This window comes from Pongo pygmaeus, chromosome 7, assembly GCF_028885625.2.
Source record: "Pongo pygmaeus isolate AG05252 chromosome 7, NHGRI_mPonPyg2-v2.0_pri, whole genome shotgun sequence".
Lineage (NCBI taxonomy): Eukaryota > Metazoa > Chordata > Mammalia > Primates > Hominidae > Pongo > Pongo pygmaeus.
Window position 1 is genome coordinate 7,259,470 of NC_072380.2, and position 22,231 is coordinate 7,281,700.

The 22,231-nt window shown below is 53.3% G+C and overlaps 1 protein-coding gene and 1 pseudogene across 1 annotated transcript; one reads left to right on the top strand and one right to left on the bottom strand.

Moving 5' to 3' along the window:
* The first annotated feature begins 491 nt into the window (after positions 1-491).
* Positions 492-14,057, top strand: LOC129042264 (protein-lysine N-methyltransferase EEF2KMT-like; annotated as a pseudogene).
* Positions 14,058-14,644: 587 nt separating this feature from the next.
* Positions 14,645-21,831, bottom strand: LOC129042265 (chitobiosyldiphosphodolichol beta-mannosyltransferase-like; the record flags this gene model as incomplete). Its single annotated transcript, XM_054498039.2, is given in 8 exon segments — positions 14,645-14,812; positions 15,803-15,878; positions 16,886-17,003; positions 18,570-18,680; positions 19,923-19,982; positions 20,631-20,669; positions 20,855-20,976; positions 21,716-21,831. Coding segments are annotated over 8 exon segments (774 nt in total), but the record flags the coding sequence as incomplete, so codon positions are not given.
* Between the last annotated feature and the right edge of the window lie 400 nt (positions 21,832-22,231).

The following is a 22,231-nucleotide window of genomic DNA, read 5'->3' on the forward strand; positions in this document are numbered from 1 at the left end:
AGCCCTTCTCTGGGTTGGCCTTAGCCCCGCCCTAAGATCCGTCTCCTGGGCTCTGCTCGGAGTCCCGCCTCCTGAACCCAATCATCGTTTATCCCCGCCCTAATGCCCGCCTCCAGGACTCTTATCCTGCCCCCACGCAAGGCCCCGCCTCCAGGACGCCACCAACCTGGACGCTTCCGAAGCCCCGCTTCCAGGATCGCCCTATCCTGGCCCCGCCCCAGGACCCGCCAACCTGGACTCTCCCCAGGACCTGCCCCAATGACGCTTATCCTGGCCCTACCCCAGGCCTTGCCCTCATGTCGCTCATTCTGGCCCCACCCCAGGCCCCGCCCTCATAACGCTCATCCTGGCCCCGCCCTAGAGTCCGCCCCCACGACGCTCCTCCTGATCCTATCCCCGGTCCCCGCCCCCTCTCTGCCCCCAAGCACTGCCATGGGCCCGCCCCCTCTTCAGTCTAGGCCTGGCTTCTGCCCGGTTTCCCGGCAACGCTGCGGCCCTGCCCACGTCATGGCGCCCGAGGAGAACGCGGGGACCGAACTCTTGATGCAGAGTTTCGAGCGCCGCTTCCTGGCTGCGCGCACACTGCGCTCCTTCCCCTGGCAGGTGGGCGGCGGGGCGAGCGGAGAGGCCCGCGGGGCTCGCTGGAGTCCAGGGGCAGACGGGATGGGTCTCTGTGCTGAAGCCCCCCGCGCTCCCGCCACGTGAGTGCCTGGGCTCCCGCCGGTCAGTGCCGCGCGACCCCGTCCCCATCCCTGGGGCCTGGCCAGAGTCTCTCGCACCCATCCTGCCCCGCGGGCTGGCGGCGGAAGCTGGGGGCGTCTCCGCCGTCTTGGGGGGCAGATGCGCGCTCAGTGTGGGGTACAGTTCACGATCATTTTCACGACATTTTAAAGGCAGTAATCGTTCTGGTCACTGGGCTACAGCTGCCCTCACCCATTCTAAAAAGTCAGCGCCCTCAGGAGCGTGGGTAACCATGTCCTCCTGAGCGCAGTGACCAGGTCACCGGCTGTCCCTCGGGCCTCAGTGTTCTCATCTGTATGTCCAGCACTGCACAGAATCAGCTCATGCGCTGAGGCTCTCACGCCTGTGATGGAAGAGACAGAGAAGGGGGTGGCCTGTCATCTCCCTGGGGACCTGCCATTCTCAGCACAGGCGCATGGCAGGCAGCAGCCTCCCTTATGCCAGCACAGGGGCTTAATGCACCCCGCCCCATTTGTAATTCATGTGCGGTGAGCTCACTGGGATGAGTCAGTTTGGATATGTATTCCTCCCTGAGTCTGCCCCATTTTATGGGGTGTTGCTTAATCATTTGCGTTATTCCATTGACATAAAATATTTAGCACTCAGAGATCATTCCTGGTCAGGAGAAATTTGTGCATTTTTAACCCAAAATAGAAACTGTCATAAAAGCATCATAGGTCTCCATTCAATATTGACTATAATTGTTCACATGTCCACGCTGAATGCTAACTTGGGCTCACCCTCAACACCCACGAGGTGGGTACTATTATCACTCACATTTGACCAGAGGGATTGTTTGATTAGGGTGAAGTAGTTGAGAGTTCAGACCCAGGAGATAGCCTGCCTGCTTCGAATCCTGGCCCAACCCCTGGCCCTGTGGGACCTTGGGCAAGTGACTGCATCTCTCTGTGCTATTGTTTTCTTATTAATAAAATTGGGGATATAATGATACCTACCTCTTAGGGTTGTTGTCAGAGTTGAGTCCAAAAGCCTGTGGATCAGTGCCTGGCTCATGGTAAATGCATGTCGGTGTTAGCTACTGTTTTTATTCGGTCTCAAAATGTTTAATAAATGCCTTCCGTGAGCCAGGCACCATGGATCAGCAGTACCCATGACAGATGAGGCTCTGCTTGCATGGGAGAGCCAGAGAATAAACAAATAAATGAATAAACAAGAAAAGACCAGATGAGAGTGGCTTTAAAGCCAAGAAAACAGGGAAATGGTGAATGGAGCAACTGGGGAGAAGAGTCACCAAAGTCGGGGAATCAGGGAAGCCTGTGGGCGGCAAGCCACCCAGGCGCCGAGGCAAGAGACAGAGGACATGAGCTGTTCCAGTATAATAAAACATAAAACAAGAATTTATACCAGATATAGATCTTAGATATGATTATATATAAATATCATTAATCATTAGTTTTTAGCAATTACTTTTTATTCCAATATTATAATAATCCTCGCTCTATAATCATAGCCTAGGAAAAACCAGGCCATACAGAAATAGGAGCTGAGGGGACATAGTGAGGTGTGACCAGAAGACAAGAGTGCGAGCCTTCTGTTATGCCCGGACAGGGCCACCAGAGGGCTCCTTGGTCTAGCGATAATGCCAGCATCTGGGAAGATGCCCATTGCCAGGTGGACTGTGGTCCAGCAGTAGCGTAAGTGTCAAGGGAAAACACCCTCTACTTAGCAGACCGGGAAAGGTGGGGGGGGGGGTCTTCCTTTCCCTGGGGGAGTTTAGAGAAGACTCTGCTCCTCCACCTCTTGTGGAGGCCCTGACATCAGTCAGGCTCGCCCACAGTTATCTGGAGGCCTAACTGTCTCCCCGTGATGCTGTGTTTCAGTGGTCACACTCCTAGTCCGCCTTCATGTTCCATCGTGTACACCTGGCTCTGCCTTCTAGATAGCAGTAGTAAATTAGTGAAAGTACTAATAGTCCCTGATATGCAGAAATAATGACATAAGCTGTCTTTCTGTCTCCTCTCCCTCTCTGCCTCGGCTGCCAGGCAGGGAAGTGCCCCCTGTCCAGTGGACACATGACCCACGTGACCTTACCTATCATTGGAGGTGACTCACATTCTTTACCCTGCCCCTTCTGCCTTGTACCCAATAAATAACAGCGCAGCCAGACATTCGGGGACACTACCGGTCTCTGCGCATTGGTGGTAGTTGTCCCCCAGGCCCAGCTGCCTTTTCTCTTATCTCTTTGTCTTGTGTCTTTATTTCTACACTCTCTCATCGCTGCACACAGGGAGAGACCCACCGACCCTGTGGGGCTGGTCCCTACAGAAGCCTTCCCCAAAGAGGTGGCATTTGAACTGGGGCCTGAGGGGTGAAGCAGCTAGCCATGGGAAGGGCTTGAGGAACAGGATATGCAAAGGCCTGTGGTGGAAACAAGCCAGCTGTGGTTGAGGAACAACAGCAAGGCAGCCAGTGTGGCTGGAGTGGATTGAGCAGGGTGGGCAAGGGGTGAGGGAGAACAGGCCAGAGAGAGGGATTAGGACCAGGTGTTGTAGAGCCTTTTACAGCATGGAAGGAGCTCTGAAGCAATGAAGTACCTTGCCTTGTGTCACATACCAGCCGAGACAGTCTGCCTAACTCGGGAGCCAAAGCTCGCTGCTGGGCTTGAGGCCCCTGTAAGAGGTCAATATTACCCAGGCTGGTACGGGCACATTCTGCATTTCCACTTAAACTCAGATGGCAAGCCCATCAAACCTTGGTGCCATGGCTGCCCTGGTAATTCCTGGCTGACCAGTGCAACCAGGTAGCTGGCCCATAACCTGGGTGGCAGCTAAGTAGCCAGGACTAATGTGTCCAAGAGTCAGTCTTCTAGCCTTCTTCCTGTCACTCATCCAGGTGCACCCTGCGATATCTGAAGGTCAGGCTTTCAGCTGCTGTGGCTTCCACTTCCAACTGGCTCCACGTCCCCAGGGAGGGATCACATAGGGCTTTGCCCACACATTCTATTGCGCGTTTCATGTTCCTGTGAATGCGCCCTTGAGATTTCTGTCTCCCCTCCACACAGAGCTTAGAAGCAAAGTTAAGACACTCATCAGATTCTGAGCTGCTGCGGGATATTTTGCAGAAGGTAAGAATCCCAGAGTCCCTAGGACTCATGACCCTGCCTCCTGAATCTCTCCGGAAGACGTGAGAGAAGAACCACAGGTGTGCTTTTACTCTTTAAAAACACCCCTGTTCAAAGAAAAAAACCATTGAATCAGCACTGCAGGTGGGTGTCAGCACCTCCGAGAGCTCCAGCCCTTTCGTTTTCTATCTAAGACTTAGACAAAGACATCAGAATATACAAAAATCTGCATGAGAGGGGGGAATCTAGGGAATGTTTTTTAAACCATCCACAGCAAAAACAGAGATGACGGGTGCAAACAGCTTCTGGCATTTTGTAGATGCTCAGAGACTTTCTTTTTTGCATTCATGAGGCCTGTCCTGCCCACTCCTGTCTATTCTAGACCTAAATGGGCCCTTGCTTTGCCCAGGGTGGGGTTTGGACTCAAGTGTATCTGCATGCAGGTGAGAGGCAGTATCAGGATCACCACCCGGTCCAGCCACAGCCTGACCTTGGCCTTGAGGGCGAAGTGCAGATCACCCTGCATCCTGGGTCTTCACTTTCGAAGGGCCATGAGCCCTTCAGAAAAGACAAAGCAACAGACTCCCTCCCAGAAAGAAGTGCACCAGAAGAATGCGTTTTCCATACAAACTCAGGGGAGGCAGACATCCTCCACCCCCACCCACCAAGCCCATGCTAGGAGCCCCAGTTAAGAATTCCTGTGCTAGAGGTGAACCAAGACTATCCACGTGGAAAAGATGCAGCCACAGCAGGGAAGACTTTCGGGGCAATACAGTAGGTCAGGGCTTCGAGCATGGAGATACCTGAAGTTATCTCGCACCCTGCTCTGAGTTTCACCCTGAGCCTCACTCTCATAGGTGGTGAAGCATGAAATGTAGGGAGGGCTGCTTTAAAATCCAGCACAAGGCTGGGTGCACTGGCTCACATCTGTAATCTCAGGACTTTGGGAAGCTGATGTGGACGGATCACCTAAGGTCAGGAGTTCAAGGCCGGCCTAGCCAACATGGCAAAAACCCATCTCTACTAAAAATACAAAAATTAGCTGGGCGTGGTGGTGCACGCCTATAGTCCCAGTTACTCGGGAGGCTGAGGCAGGAGAATCGCTTGAACCTGGGAGGCTGAGGCTGCAGTGAGCCAAGATCGGGCCACTGCACTCCAGCCTGGGCAACAGAGCAAGACTCTGTGTCAGAAAAAATGAAAAACCAGCCCCAGCCTGAAGAGCCTGTGTATTGCATGGGGTACTTTCCTGCCCTTGGGCAGAATCTGCATCCCTCCCAGCCAGCAGGCACTGCGGACCATCTCCTCCCTCTCCCTCCAGGCTCCTGTTTTCGCACCGTTCCCACTCCTGCTGCACCATTCCCTCTGCCCTCCTTTCCCAGTGCCAGGCTGTGGCCACCTCAGAGCTTGCACCGGCTGTTCCCACTGCCTGGAACTTGCTCGTACTGCACTTGGCTTCCCTTGGCTTCAGCTGGAGTGTCACCTTGAGCATCCCCTCCCCTCCATCCTCTCCCCAGGGACACACGCTCCAAGAGAGCAGTTGCCGAGTGGGCCTTCCCGCCTCTTTCATAGAGCCAGACAGTTGGCGGCTGTCCTTACTGCAAACCCTGGTTCACACTGGCTCCTCTGGGAGGGAGGTGGTTTGGGCCCACATGCCCTGTGTTCCTGCTCAGAATGGGTGTTAGAGATGCCTCCATAGCCTGTGCCGCTTCAGTGGAAGCATTTTTAGGAAACGGCTTATATCTTAAGACAAACTTCAGATGCATGGGTCCAGAACGCTGTGTCCATCTACATCTTTGCTGAGGGATCAGGTAGCCTGGAGTTTGCCCTCTGCTGTGTTGGCTTGAAGCTCATAGGAGACCTAAGATGGGCTCTCGAGCAACCAACTTTCTGTCCTTTGCCATAGACTGTGAAGCATCCTGTGTGTGTGAAGCACCCGCCGTCAGTCAAGTAGGCCCGGTGCTTTCTCTCAGAACTCATCAAAAATGTCAGTTATGGGCAGTGTCCGCCCAGTAGCCAGACAGCATAGCCACCTGCGTGCTGGAGCCCCCGTCCTTCCCAGGCCCTGGGCCTGCTTTTCAAACCCCAGCATGGCAGGATCCTCTCCAGGCAACTGGCTGCAGCTGCATGTGACCCATGGGAGACAGTGCAGGGCGGGAAGAAGAGGGGGCCAGTGTCTCTCCCTCACTGCCTCCTGGGGTTTCCACAGCAGCTGCTTCTCTGGGGCCCCAGCTCCTAGCATGTGGATTCTCATTCCTACCAAGCTGGCCCAGCCCACAGCACTGGAACCCTCACCAACACCCTCTGTCCTGCCCCCCGAAGGGTTTGTAGTTTCCTGCTCTTGTCCGTCTCTGGGTTGCCCCACGGGCCCCTGTTAGAAATTTTAGCTCTTGCCATACCTTTGGAACTAGTTACTCTGGTGAATTCTCTGCATTGATCCTGCTGGAATGATCTCTTTCCTGACTGATATAGGATGGATTTTATTTTTTACTTATTTATTTATTTTTTTGAGACAGAGTCTCACTGTGTTGCCCAGGCTGGATTACCGTGGCACAATCTCGGCTCACTGAAACCTCTGCCTCCTGGGTTCAAGCAATTCTCTTGCCTAGCCTCCTGAGAAGCTGAGACTACAGGCATACGCCACCATGCCTGGCTAGTTTTTGTATTTTTAGTAGAGACAGAGTTTCACCATGTTGGCCAGGCTGGTCTCGAACTCCTGACCTCAGGTGATCCGCCTTCCTCGGCCTCCCAAAGTGCTGGGATTACAGGCATGAGCCACCGCACCTGGCCTAGGATGGATTTTAAAGAAGGGCCCGAACTGCAGGGTTTGACATGAGGATGTCGAGAGGCCATTCCTTAGTAGGCAGTAGCAGACCTGCTGAGTGAAAGGGCCACACTTTTAGCAAATAAACAATCCCCTGCTTCTCCAATACCTGCTTTCTCCCTAGTCCTCCCCAAAAGGGCGCATCTGTGGTCACCAGCAGGTCTGCCCTGTGCCACCAGGAGAGGGCAGCAGTCACCCAGTGTACTCTGCTGCTGCCCTGTGAATCTTAGGATGAGGCCAGCCGTGGAGAAGCAGCCTGCTGACAGCCACAGCCTGCAGCATAGGCTGCCCTCACAGTTCTGCCTGGGCTCACTTCAAAGCACTTTTTGTTTTCCTCCTCTCTGTGTTCGATCCAAACACAGAGCTCTCTATCATGGTCACGTGGCAGCTCTCACAGAACCCTTGTCTCCTGCCCTAGACTACACCTAACCCTACCCTCTCAACACCTCTTGTTGAAGGTCCTCCCGTCCAGGTTTCCCTACCAAATGGAATTATTTTTTTTTTAGAGACAAGATCTCTGTTGCCCAGGCTGTCCTCGAACTCCTGGGCTCAAGCAGTCCTCCCATGTCAGCCCCTAGAGTAGCTGGGACTATTCAGCACACACCATCACGCCCAATGAAGTGAATATTTTATATGCCAGCTGGCCAGTATTACACATTCCATCCCAAATCTCCCCTCCAAACTTGGTGAAAATCATCTGGCCATTTTTACAGATTAGAACAAAAGCCAACAAGCTCTCACTCTGTCTGCCCCCAGCACGAGGCTGTCCACACGGAGACCTTGGATGAGCTGTACGAGGAGCTGGCGGAGACCCTGATGGCCAAGGAGTCCACCCAGGGCCACCGGAGCTGTTTGCTGGTATGAGAAGGGCACCATCCTCCCCCTCAGAGCCCAGATACCCTTCCTGCACAGACAAAGTGAAAACGTGGGTGTGGGTTTAAATCCTGACTCACCCATTCTGTAGTCTTAGACATGAGGTCCATTAACCTTCTTTAGCCTCAGTTTCCCTGTCTGTAAATCAAGCACTTCAACAACAATAGCATGTCTCGTGGGGTTGTTGGGCATTTGTCCAATAGGTAACACACACTACCTGCTGCACAAGGACCTGGTGCCCAGTCCTCAAAGAATACTTGACAGGGCCAGGTGCGGTGGCTCACGCCTGTAATCCCAGCATTTTGGGAGGCTGAGGCGGGTGGATCCGAGTTCAGGAGTTCGAGACCAGCCTGGCCAATATGGTGAAATGTGTCTCTACTAAAAATACAAAAATTAGGCTGGGCGTGGTGGCTCATGCCTGTAATCCCAGCACTTTGGGAGGCTGAGGTGGGTGGATCACCTGAGGTCAGGAGTTCAAGACCAGCCTGGCCAACATGGTGAAACTCCATCTTTACTAAAAATACAAAAATCAGCGGGGTGTGGCAGTGGGTGCCTGTAATCCAAGCTACTCGGGAAGCTGAGGCAGGAGAATCTCTTGAACCCAGGAGGTGGAGGTTGCAGTGAGCCAAGATTGCACCATTGCACTCTGGCCTGGGCAACAAGAACAAAACTCTGTCTCAAAAAAAACTACAAAAATTAACCAGACATGATGGCACATGCCTGTAGTCGCAGCTACTTGGGCAGCGGAGGCAGGAGAATTCCTTGAACCCAGTAGGTGGAGGTTGCAGTGAGCCAAGATCGTGCCACTGATTCCAGCCTGGGTGACACAGCTCAAAAAAAAATAAGATAAAACATAGATACAGAAAATCACAAAGGAAAAACATAGCATATTGAAACATCACAAGGCAGCCACCCCTTCACAGCCACACCCGGCCCCTGACCATGGCTGAACTGTGCTCCATCACCAGAATTCCATCGTCTCAGGAATGTTGGATGAGTGGAATCCTGTATGGCCTGAGATGAGTGTCTTTCACGCTGCATGACACCCTTGAGGCCCGTGCAAGCTGTTGGCATGTCAACAGTTAGCTGCTTCTCATTGCTGAGTGGAAATTGGTCCTGTCATCGTTTACTCAGCCATGTGGTGGATGGCTACTTGTCTCCTAAGCCACTTGTCTTCTGATTGCTGGACTAACTGTCTCGTCCTCTCTTGGTGCAGGCCTCAGTGGGCTCGGTCATACTCTCCGAGAGCACGGCCATCATCTCCCATGGCACCACGGGCCTGGTCACATGGGATGCTGCCCTCTACCTTGCAGAATGGACCATCGAGAACCCGGCAGCCTTCACTCACAGGTGACCTCGGGGTGCAGGGCAGGGCACCGAGGCAGGCTTACCCTGGTGCAGTCGCAGAAACGTTCCCCTTTCTTCGTGCCAGGACTGTCTTAGAGCTTGGCAGTGGTGCCAGCCTCACAGGCCTGGACATCTGCAAGATATGCCGCCCTCGGGCATATATCTTCAGCGATTGTCACAGCTGGGTCTTCAAGCAGCTCCTAGGGAAAGTCCTTCTCAATGGCCTCTCATTAGAGGCAGACATCACTGCCAACTTAAGACAGCCCTAGGGTGACAATGGCCCAGCTGGACTGGGATGTCGTGATGGTCCATCAGCTCTCTGCCTTCCAGCTAGATGTTGTCATTGCAGCAGGTAATGCCCAGCCATGGGCACCCTATGCAGGCGGTGTCCTTGCAGCTCTACTCAGCTCTTGGCTCTGGGAAAAGGGAACAATGGACGCTGTCGGGCATGGACATGATGGGGCTTCCAGAAGAGTTACTCTGGGCCTCCAGGGTGACATCAACGGACAGGGGTGCCTCTTAAGGTGACCTTCAAGCCACAGCCCTCTTGTTGGAGACAGGCATACTCCCGTTACAGTTATCACCACATGGCTCAGTCCCAGAGCCATGCCCTGTGTCCTTCAGAGACCACAAGAGGAAAACAACTACTTCTGGGACAAGGACAGGGTCCTTGAGAGAAGGTGGTGTTTGGCTGGGCCACCAAAAACCCCTCGCCCCTGCCAGCACACTCAGTCCCCTCTCTGGTCGAACAGAGCTCTGCCTGTGGTCCTGGGTCCCAGCCCTGAAAACCACAGGTCCAGCAGTGGACAGGGGACACAGGCCCACCCCTGCAAGCCAGCAGAGTAATCAACAGATGCCTGAAACGCGAAGTTCATGGCAGGGTCAGGCTTTGTGTCATTCGAAGCCCTCTAGATAGGCCGAGAACCAGAGCTGGTTTTTTAAGGAACACCAGTGAGTCTGGAGATTTTTTTCTTTTGCTTTGGTCTTTTGCAGCTTTCTCTACTAAGGGTTCTCCTTTTTCACCCAAGTAATTGCCTTTCCATCTAATGGCCCAAATGGTCAAATGGCATCTAATAGTCTCATATGAGCGCTGCCTCTCTGGCCTCGCCCTGCTGCTGAGGTCAGCATGACCTGGAACTGTCCGCTGCTCCCTTTCAGTAACCTGAAGCTTTCACCATAGACGTGCTATATTGCCCAGAAGCCATTGTGTCGCTTGTCGGGGTCCTGCGGAGGCTGGCTGCCTGCCGGGAGCACCAGCAGGCTCCTGCGGTCTAAGTGGTCTTCACTGTCCACAACCCAGAGACGGACCGGCTGTTCACCACGGAGCTAGGTGAGCCCCCATGCCCACCCGGGCCTGCATGGTCCCCGAGCTGTCCCTGCAGGACTCCAGTGGAAGTGAAAGAACTGGGCACCGGGGAAAGGCTAGGATGCCCCACACTCCCATACCATGCGGGGAACTCGTGCAGAGGCCAGTGAGCAGGGTGGGCTTGGGGCATGGGGGGCTTGCGGCAGGAGGAGGGCAGCTCAGCACAGGGAGGGAGGGTCTGAGCCCAGCAGCCCTACTGTGTTCTTCAGAGCAGGGTTCCCTAAGCCCTTGGGCCCCGGTTTCCCCATCTATAAAATGGAGGTGGCAGGAGAGGCAGTCGGGGTCAGGGCTGGACACAGCTGTGGCCTGCAGGACGCTGGAGCACAGGCTGTACAGGCGGATCCACCAGGACACTGTCCTGAACACCCAGTCGATGGAAGACGAGCACGGTGACTGTAGAGAAGGGGAACTGGCCCCGTAGTGGGCCAGCCACTGTCCTCAGACCTGACATTTGTCAGCCCCCAGCACCTGTGAGGGTGTGCTGTCATTGTCCCATCTCACCAACAAAGACACTAGGACACACAGAGGCCAAGCGACCCCTGAGCTCCCGCAGACTGCAGCCCGGCCACCTGGCTCTCGTGCCTCCACACGACACACTCAAGCCCCCCAATGCCACCAGCCTCTGCCCCAGCTCGCCCTGAGCACAGCCCCTCCTGACAGCCATGTGCACAGATGCACCCGCAGCAGCCTCTGCCTGCACACAGAGATACGGACGACCCAATGTCTGTCCACATGAGGCAGCCCGTTAACTACAGATCCAACAAACAAGCCAGCAAACGAAAGCATACTGGGTTCCACGACAGAGTCCCATACAACCTCGCACAGGAGTCTGGCTGGGCACGGGGCTCAGGCCTGTCATCCCAGCACTTTAGGAGGCTAAGGCAGGAGGACTCCTTGACGCCAGGAATTCAAGACCAACCTGGGCAACATAGTGGGACCCCATCTCCACAAAACATACAGAAACTAGCCGGGCGTGGTTGCACACACCTGTAGTCCCAGCTACTCGGGAGGCTGAGGTGGGAGGATGGCTTGAGCCCAGGAGGTGGAGGCTGCAGGGAACTCTGATCTCGCCACTGCACTCCAGCCTAGGCAACAGAGCAAGACCCTGTCTCAAAAAGGCAAAAAAAAAAAAGGAAGTCTTCCTTCAGATACTTACGTGAAAAAATACCTGCAATATCTTTTAAGTGAAAAAAGTGCCAAACAGCAAAAATAGTATAAGCCCCCACCAACCTTTTTTTTTTTTTTTTTTTTTTTGAGACAGAGTCTGGCTTTGTATTGCCCAGGCTGGAGTGCAGTGGTGCCATCTCGGCCCACTGCAACCTCCCACCTCCCAGGTTCAAGCTATCCTCCCATCTCAGCCTCCTGAGTAGCTGGGACTACAGGCGCGTGCTACCGAGCCTGGCTAATTTTTGTATTTTTTGTAGAGTCGAGGTTTCGCCATGTTGGCCAGGCTGGTCTTGAACTCCTGTCCTCAAGTGATCTGCTGCCTCAGCCTCCCAAAGTGTTAGGATTACAGGCATGAGCTACTGCGCCCAGCCCATTTTTGTTTAAAAACTAATAATAATCACCCACACATGGTTATGAGTGCCTATATTCCCAACTACTCAGGAGGCTGAGGCAGGAGGATGGCTTAAGCCCAGGAGTTTGTGGCCACCTTGAGCAACATAGCAAGACTTCATCTCAAAAACAATGATCACAATAATCATTTTCACATAAGTAAACCTATAGGGGAAAACCTAGAATATGTACATAGCAGGCTTGTCCGACCTGCGGCCCAATACAAATCTGTAAACTTTCTTAAAACAGTACGAGGAGTTTGTGTGATTTTTTTTCTTTTAGGTCATCAGCTATTGCTAGTGTTAGTGTATTTTTTGTGTGGCCCAAGGCGATTCTTCTTCTTCCAGTGTGGCCCAGGGAGGCCAAAAGATTGGAAATCCCTCATATACACGGTAACAGGTGCCATCTTTGGGTGTCAGGATTATAGAGACTTCTACATGTTCATGTCTGTACTACTTCATTTTTGTAAATACGCATTTTCCACTTGTAACAAAAAACTAATTGAAAATCATCCCGGGTCACAGTGTCTCACGCCTGTAATCCCAACACTGTAAGAGGCTGAGGCTTTGGGAGGCTGAGGTGAGCAGATCACTTGAGGTCAAGAGTTCAAGACCAGCCTGGCCAACACGGTGAAACCCCATCTGTACTAAAAACACAAAAATTAGCCAGGCATGGTGGTGCACACCTATAATCCCAGCTACTCGGGAGGCTGAGGCAGGAGAATCACTTGAACCAGGGAGGCGTTGCAGTGAGCTGAGATTGCACCACTGCACTCCAGCCTGGGGAACAGAGTAAAACTCCGTCTAAAAAATAATAATAAAAGAAGCTGAGGCAGGAGCATCACTTGAGGCCATGTGTTCAGGACCCCATCTCTACAAAATAAAAAAATTACTGGCATGGTGGCATGCACCTGTCATCCCAGCTACTCAGGAAGTGGGAGGAATGCTAGAGCCCAGGAGTCGAGGCTGTGGTGAGCAATGACCGTGCCACTGCACTCCAGCCTGGATGACAGAACAAGATCCTGTCTCAAAAAAAAAAAAAAAAAAAAAGAATCATTCTGGCTAATGGCTCTTCAGACATCTGTGCTTATGAGAACACCAGCCCCTTCTAAGCTTTGTGTGTGTGTGTGTGTGTGTGGCTTTTTTTTTTTTTTTTTTGAGATGGAGTCTCACTCTGTCACTCAGGCTGCAGTGCAGTGGCACAATCTCGGCTCACTGCGACCTCCGCCTCCTGGGTTCAAGCAATTCTCCCGCCTCAGCCTCCCAAGTAGCTGGGATTACAGGTACCCGCCATCATACCTGGCTAATTTTTGTATTTTTGTAGAGATGGGGTTTCACCATGTTGGCCAGGCTGGTCTCGAACTCCTGACCTCAAGTGATCCACCCGCGTTGGCCTCCCAAAATGTTGGGATTACAGGCGTGAGCCACTGTGCCCGGCTGCTTTCTAAGATTTGTGAAGAGTGGGTTGACTGAGCAGCCAGGTAGATGTGGGTTCAGATCTCTGCTTCTGTCTCGCTGTGCCAAGTGCTGGGGCAGACGTGGGCAGAGAGTGGACAGCGGCATGGTGCCTGCTGCTAGCCATTTCTATGAAAAACCAGATTTCTGGTCCCATCCTGGAGGCCAATTCTAGGTACATGGGTGGGCCTGGGAACCTGTGAACCAAGTAAACTGACTTGGACACCCCCCCACCCTGCCAGGCCTGTCTTAGCAGCCCCACACAATATGCTCATGTCCTGTCCCCAAACACCGCCATCCTCAAACACGTGCTCTGTTCCCAGGCCAGGCCGGGCCGGGATCAGATGGGAAGCAGAAGCTCATCATGACCAGAAACTGTTTCCCTATGGAGAGCACTTAGAGATGGCAATGCTGAACCTCACACTGTAGGACTCACACACGGCTCCAATGTGATTGTGAGAATCAAGTCACTCTCGTGGGAAGAATTTTTATATGGGAAAGCGGATAAAAGTTTCATTGGACTAGAATGTTTGAAGAATGTTAAATTCCAAGTCAGGAACCACAAACTGCCCTCTAATAAGACATCGGCTATCTAAGCATGTGGGTGCCCCCTTTCTGCCAGCAGTTCTGGTTCTTAAGAAAATCACCATAAATCAGACATGAAAATTCTGGCTCCAAAAACGGCATTTTCTTTGTGCAACTAAAAACGTGTGTATCAAGTATGACGTTCCCCCAACGTGGACACACTCGGTTCCTCAGAAAGCCAAGCCCGCTGCAGCTGCCACATCCCTGGACACACTCGGTTCCTCAGAAAGCCAAGCCCGCCGCAGCTGCCACATCCCTGGACACACTCGGTTCCTCAGAAAGCCAAGCCCGCCACAGCTGCCACATCCCTAGACACACTCGGTTCCTCACAATGCCAAGCCCACCACAGCTGCCACATCCCTGGACACACTCGGTTCCTCACAAAGCCAAGCCCGCCGTAGCTGTCACATCCCTGGACACACTCTGTTCCTCACAAAGCCAAGCCCGCTGCAGCTGCCACATCCCTGGGCTTATGGTGCAGCAGGTGCTTTTTTGAAGACAGGAATCAAAGTGTTAGGAACACGGCAGAAAGGTGACACCTGGAGACCAAATACAGGATGAGGAGTACTGCAGAGGTCACAGGGAAGTCACAGAACAGTAATACGCTAGCAGGGGCATGAGGCATGAAGAACAGAAGAAGATACGAAGCGTTTCCGAGCCTCCAAAGAAGAAATCTGGGCCAACCACAGCTTCCCGGGTCACAGAACCAATTCATTCACCAGGCGGCACCACTGCCGTCATTTCAGTTTCTGGCCACTGGGAGGCGCTGCTCGAAAGGGTTTGCCCTGAGACTGCAAGAAGAAGCTGCAGGAAGGACAGCAGGGGTCCTGGGGTTTTAGCCTCTGGCCCAGGAGTTATGTGTCCATAACCAAAGGGAGCACAGTCTGCACCCAGCTCTCATCCCATCAGAGCTACTGCGACTCACGCAGGTTCTTCCGGAACTGGTTTAGCTTGCCTGCAGGATCAGGAAAGTTTGAGAAAAGCATCTGCAAAATACTAAAGAGCAGAGCTTACCTCATTGCCTGTCCCCACCACATGCCAGGTCACCACCTGGCTGACCCCAGGTCCCCGACCCAACAACAACCCCTCCCAAGTCCCTAACTCCCTCACTTGGACTTGAAACCCTTCACACTCCAGCAGCGCTCCGCCTACAACTTGACATTATGCTTTCTGGAAACTTCCCCCTATGTCCCACTTTCCCACACTTGGTGCCCTGGAGCACCTTCCGACCTCTACATGCTGTACGTTCCCCTGTGAGCACCCTCCTCTCGGCCTCTGGCCAACACAGTCCCACCCATCTGTGGGTAACAAGGGGGTGTCGGTGTTCTTTTCAGCCTTGCTAAACTGTCTGAATCAAGGATCACAAACTACAGCCTGCAGGCCAAATCCAGCCCACAGCCTGTGTTTCTAAATAGTTTTATTGGAACAAAGCCACACCCCTTAATCTACAGATGAGCTGTGGCTACTTTCACACCACAACAGAGTACCATGGTTCTGACAGAGACTGGGGGACCTAGTCTAAATGACTTCCGACCTGGACCTTTACTGAAAATCCTCCCAATCATTCTGTTGACAAGAATGATGTATTACTTTTTGCAATAAGAAACAAGTAACCTTTGCAGAATTCCACCCATCTTTCAAGGCTGGTCCCAGAAGTTCCCTTTGCCCGCTTACCTACCTGATCCTGATCACTTCCTAAACTGCAGCCTGGCTCACCCGGCTCCAGCATCATTTGTGGAGTGTCAGCTCCATAAATCCAGAGGGCAAGTGGGGGTGTGTCCTAACTTTCCCAAGCCTACTGTACCGAAATGGGACAGCAGAGTAGGCCAGCCTCTGTGACTTCTGCTCCCTCCCTAGCTTTTCCACCAGACCCCGCATGGTCCCACCCTGGCTGTGGGAAGCAGGGATCAGGGAGCATGGCTCGGTGCCAGTCTCCAGAACCCTGCCCACCCTGGCGTGGTGGCAGACATGGCTACCTGCAGCTGAGCTGCCAGTTCCTCTGAGTCCTCAAAGACCAGGCCATTTTCTTCATGTTTCACCAGCTCATGTAAACTGCAAAGAGAACCAAGGGAGCCTGAGAGCTGCCTGGAGAAGACACAAGAACCCTGGAATGCCCAGCTGGGCTCCCATCCACCCCAAGCTCAAGCCAGGCTGGGGGTTGGAACAGGGGGTGTGGTTTCTGGGTGCTGGTTCTTAGATTTGGCATCTGAAGGGTTTAAAGGCCTGGGGGGGTGCACATCAAAATGGCCAAACTGATTTGAGGAGGGAGCCTTAAGGAGGGTTTGTACCTTCTGTGCTGGATGCTCTTCAAGGACTGAAGAATTATTTTTGCATGTTTTTCTTAGTTCCATGGCCATGGAACAAGTGAAGGCAAGCCCCTGGGGACGGGCTCAGCACATAAAAGATGACTTTTCTAGGGCACCAGATTTTATCCCGACATTCCCTGAGCTCAGCTCACACGAGGGGCTCGCATCCCTGAATCCCATCCAGGGGCCGGCTCCTGAGCAGGTGCCAAGGGCTTAACTTGTGCTGGGGCTACTGCTTCTAGAATCTCCTCTAATGTCGCCCTTTCAAACACCCGTCTATGCTGGGTGGAGTGAGCCACAGCATGACACTCATTTAACTGATTCAAACCCACCATGTGAGCTTGGCCAAAAGGGACATGGTGGGAGAGAAAGAAACAAAGAAAACCATGTAAGCCTGCAGGCAATTCCCACCAATTCTACTCCAGGAGCAAAAGCCCCGAGTGGAGTTCTAGTATTTAAGGTGCTTTTTTTTTCATATTAGGTTGGTGCAAAAGTAATTGCCATTTTTTAATGGCAAAAACCGTGATTACTTTTGTACGAACCTAAATATAACATGAGCTCTAAATGGAAGCAACTACTTCAGCGAGGCTCAGCCCAGCCACAGTAACCGCAGGGCTCCTCCTCCTGGCCTCCAGTGTGTGCTGGACTGACCAAGGGGCAGGGCTTCACTGTGGGCAGCTCGCTCCACACTGCTTTCCCCTCAGCGGTGGATCTGGGAAGCTATCCCCAGAAAGATTCGGGTTCTGCTCCTACCACTTGAAGTTCACGGCACACGCAGGCAAACAGCACCCGAACATGTCCACCAGCTTCATGGGCAGGTCCAGGCCACTGGAGGACGTGTCCAAACAGACACCCAGGTCCACCGACCCCACTAGGCAAGAGGGGTGGGTCAGAGCACTGGTCTCTGCCCTGGGAACACAAATCCTCCCAGCACAGTGAGGCCAACATCCCCCGAGGGGAGTGAAAATTGGATAAGGCCCCCGACAGCCCCAAGCACAAGTGGCTTAAGCTGGCCAAGAAGCCACAGGGCCTGGCTGGGACGTCTGAAAATGTAAGTTGACACTTTCTCTATGTAACCACAATTTGGTTTTTTTTGCTGTTGTTTTGTTTTGTTTCGTTTTGTTTTGAGACAGAGTCTCACTCTGTCACCCAGGCTGGAGTGCAGTGGCATAATCTCAGCTCACTGCAACCTCCACCTCCCAGGGTCACCTCCCGCCTGTAATCCCAGCATTTTGGGAGGCCAAGGTGGGCGGATCACCTGAGGTCAGGAGTTTAAGACCAGCCTGGCCAACATGGTGAAACCCCATCTCTATTAAAAAAAAATACAAAATTAGCGAAGCGTCGTGGCAGGTGCCTGTAATTCCAGCTACTCAGGAGGCTGAGGCAGGAGAATCGCTGGAACCCAGGAAGGCAGAGGTTGCAGTGAGCCAAGATCGTGCCATTGCACTCCAGCCTGGGCTACAAGAGCGAAACTCCGTCTCAAAATAATAATAATAATAATAATAATAATAATAATAATAATAATAATGAACCACAGCACACCCACCACAAACCAGCTGTCAGTGTGAAAATAAAGCCAAATAGCTTAACATTTCTAAAGACTAGCTGGGGCCAGGCATGATGGGTCATGCCTGGAATCCCAGCACTTATGGAGGCCAAGACGAGAGGATCACTTGAGGTCAGGGGTTCAAGAACAGCCTGGCCAACATGGTGAAACCGTCTCTACTAAAAATACAAAAATAAGCCAGGTGTTGTGGCGCACTCCTGTAATCCTGTAATCTACTCGGGAGGCTGAGGTGGGAGAATCGCTTGAACCCAGGAGGCACAGGTTGCATGAACTGAGATCATGCACTCCAGCCTAGGCAACGGAGCAAGACTGTCTAAAACAAAGACTAGTTGGAGAATCCTGCCAGGAAAAGGTCCTCAGCCTCCAACAGCTCTGCTCACTCGAAGCTGGAAGATGCAGCTCTAGAGATGCATCAGGACCAAGCCACGACTCCCCACTTGGAGAAATCAACGGGGAAAGAGACGGAGGCAAAGGAGAACCATCTCACTGGGAGAGGTGAAGCCGTTTGACATATCGTCCCTGTACCTCCCAAAGCCACTGCCCTCCCACACCTGGGCAACAGTGGCCCCAACCCCAGGCCCAGCCCTCCTGCAGGAAGGAAGAGGACTGAATGGAGGGTGTGGCAGGCTGAAAGGACGTGGCCTCCTCAAACCCCTTGATAAAGGGCCTCTGGGGCCATCTGGCAGGGAGGGGCTGGCACACCAGAAAGTAGCCTCCTCCAGGGAGTTCAGCCAGAGCCCAGGTCCTGTCCCCAAGTGGCCTCCAGAGCCACCTTTTCATAAAAAGTATATCCTGCCCACCCCTGTTCCCCCTGCTTAACGCCCTGCCTAACGCCCTGCCTCCTCCCTGAGCCTCCTGCTGGCCTCTCACCTAGAAGCGGGGGTAGTCCTCGGCCCTCTAGCCAGGGGGTGCAGACCTGGATGTGCTGGAAATGCTTCTGGTGGATGAGGTGGCTGTAATACTCCCTCAGAGGCCCTTTGCCTTCACAGAGAAGAGCAGACACTGCCATGGACCCATCTCTGTCCCTGCCACATGGCCCCAAGCCCAAGACACTCCCCGCTAGGAGGGATCCTTTTCCCAGAAGCTCCACCCCTCAGCAGCTCCAGTCAGGCCCCATCTGGGCCCTTCCAGAAGCAACCCAGGAGCCCCGAGACCTGCAGAGGTGTGTGCACCCTGACCCCTGACGCATAGCCCTGCACCTGCAGCCAGCTGGCCTCAGGCTGCAAACATGGCGGGGTAAGCACTGGCCTGGCACCTGACCACCCACTAGGTGTACCCAGCCTTCTGTCTGTGTTGTGCACAGGGGACACGAGGACTCCCACTGCCCTAGCGCAGAGCACATGGCCCAGGTTCCAAGCCGCCCTGCCCTGCCACAGCCCCCAGAGCACATGAGGCGGGTTCCAAGACGCCCCTGCCCTGCCACTGCCTCCAGAGCACGTGGCACAGGTTCCAAACCACTCCTGGGAGCCTAGAGGCCAGAGGAGGGAGGAGAGCAGGACCAGCAGCTGGCCCAGACCCCGCCTCTTCCCAAACCACTTCCGCTTTTCTCCCTCCTCCCTGAGTCGTCTTGAAAGAGCTTAGCAGCAGTAACTGTGGGACAGGGGCTCTTCCGTTTGAAAAATTAAAAGAGGTTTGGTTAAGGCACCAATGACATGGCCGGGCACAGTGGTTCATATCTATAATTCCAGCATATTGGGAGGCCAAGGTGGGTGGATCACTTGAGGTCAGGAGTTCAAGACCAGCCTGGCCAACATGGTGAAACCCTGTTTCCACTAAAAATACAAAAATAAGCTGGGTGTGGTGGGCACCTGTAGTCCCAGCTACTCGGGAGGCTGAGGCATGAGAATTGCTTGGATGTGAGAGGCGGAGGTTGCAGTGAGCTGAGATCGCACCACTGCACCCCAGCCTGGGCGACAGAGACTTTGTCTCAAAAAAAAAAAATAAATAAAGACACCAATGACGTAACAACAAAGAAAAGATGCCTGGAAACTACTGAAAAAGTAGAAAGCTTGGTATCTACAGATTCAAATCTGGGCTCCCTGCCCTGCTATGAAACCCTCTGAGCCTCAGTTTCCCACATGCCAAGCAGTATAAGACCCTATGGCAGAGAGCTGCAGTGAGGATTAAGGAGACAAGATGGTGGGAAGCACAGGGTAAAGGCTGCGTGCCCCTCCCCCTCTGCCATCCCCCAACCAAACAGACACCCAGGGTCCCAGGCGGTACCTGTTATCACACAGACGACAGAAGGAAGGTTGTGTCCATCAAGAGTCAGTTGTTCAAACTCTGTGTTTAAAAAAAGAAACAATTCTACATGGAATTTCTGATAGAGTTTTTTTTTTTTTTTTTACTGACAGACTCTCGCTCTGACACCCAGGCTGGAATGCAATGGCATGATCTCAGCTCACTGCAACCTCTGCCTCCCAAGTTCAAGTAATTCTCGTGCATCAGCCTCCCAAGTAGCTGGGATTATAGGCACCCACCACCATACCTAGCTAATTTTTGTATTTTTAGTAGAGACAGATTTCGCCATGTTGGCCAGGTTGGTCTCAAACTCCTGACCTCAGGTGATCTGTCTGCCTCGGCCTCCCAGAGTTCTAGGATTACAGGTGTGAGCCACCATGCCCATTCAGAAAAATTTTTTAAATAAACAATAGCCAGAGTCACCTGGTCAGGTGGAGAAAGTGCACTGCTCTGGCAGGGAGGCCACCAGCCTCTGTGAGATACTCTCCTGGAGGGGGCATTTCAGCCTCAGGGCCTGGTCACTCAATGACCCAACTGGGGATTCAGTGCGGCCCACCTCCACCACCCCTACTGTCCCCAGGCTGCCCTACCCAGTAGCCCGGGACAGGAACATGCTGCAGGCCAGGCAAGCAGCTCACAGCTCAGTGGCCCCGACAAGACCAGAGCTCCTCACCGCAGCCACACACCTAATTTCTAAAGCTGTCAGCAGGATAGAGAAGTCTTCCTCCTCTATGAGAAGAGAATTGAATGTCAGGGGCCTGTTTCTAGACACCACTCTTCCAGCTCACACGCCCTCCCCTTCTCATTGAGACCGTGGCAGGGTGGGGGCATGCAGGACTGGCAGGTGTGAGGAGAACACAGGTTGGCCAGGTGCCCGTCACACCAACCCCAAGTGCCCCAGGGGTCATGCAGACCTGTCCAGCTTGTGCTGCTGACCAGCAGGGCTGGCCGCTCGCGGAGACGCGTCAACAGCCCGCTCCCAGCATCCCGCTCCGTGAAGGCCAACTGCTCCGTGGCTAATTCCTCAGGTTCTGAGCTGAAAGAGCAGAAAAAAACCCTGTGAGAGGCCACAGAGCAGGCCCAGGACCCAGAACGGGCATCTCCTGTCATGGTAAGGCCGCAGGCTCCCAACGGTTGGGGTGCCCAGCCGCATCAGCATCACCAGGCCACCCCTGCCATCCGAGGACTGGGCTTGCTTTCTCTAATATTGTTGCTGGGTGCTAAGGTTACAACAGCAAACAAGACTGACTCATTCCTTTTCTCCACGGGACTTACTGTCTTATCATCCCCTGGACTCAAGATGAGGGTGCTAGGACGCCCTCCCACACCAACCCAGCTTGCCCAGGGGCACACCTCAGGGTATGTGGACCTGCACAAAGGTCCCTTCCTTAGCCCCATGAGACACCCCAGGGGACACACAGGTCCACAGATCCTGCCACAGGCCTGGGAACCCATTGGCAGGAGAGTAAGACAGTGCAGGGGTCCACCAACATTTCTTAAAGGGCCAGAAAGTAAATACTTCAGGCTTTGCGGGCCACAGGTTCTCTGTTGCAAACCGCTATTCTGCTATTGTAGCTCAAAGGCGGCTATAGACAACTCAGAAGTTAATGAGTGTGTTGTGTCCCAATGAAACTTGATTTACAAAAGCAGGAGACTGGCCTGTAGCCTTAGTTTGCCAACCCCTGGATGAGTGGGTTCCCAGGTCTGCAGTGAGAAGGGGAGAGGCCAGGGCAGTGGGGAGCAGGAGAGAAGGCAGCTGAGGATGGGAGGCCTACCGGGCCCTGAACGGAGAGTGCGTGCCACCCAGCTTCATGAAGAGCCGGTGCTGCAGGTCCAGAGGTGCCTCTTTAAAGAAAGATGCCGGCTTGTCATAGAAGGTCACAGCCCTGCAATGAAATCATGGCAGGGCTATTGCATTAGTCCAGTGTGGAGGCTACTTTCTGCTCAAACCACTCATTTGGGTCCCGCTCCCAACGTCACCCATCCTCAGCAAAACAACCTTTATTTCCTTCTTCCTGGTTTCCATAAAGTTCCCCTGAAGCCTTGAGGAATCACCGAATGAAAGGGGATTTACAAACAGGAAACTTAAGTGGAGTGCCAATACACAACATGGATTGCGCCAGGCTAGGTCTAAGATAAAACCAGACTGTGGACAACAGGACAGATAAGACCCACATGGCTCTGCACTGCCTGGGTCTGTTATTGTGTGGAGGAATGCCTTAGTCTGTTGCTCCTGTGGGTGTAGCTAAAGCACGAACCAGGAGTCTTCATCCTTAGAAAGCAATTAGACA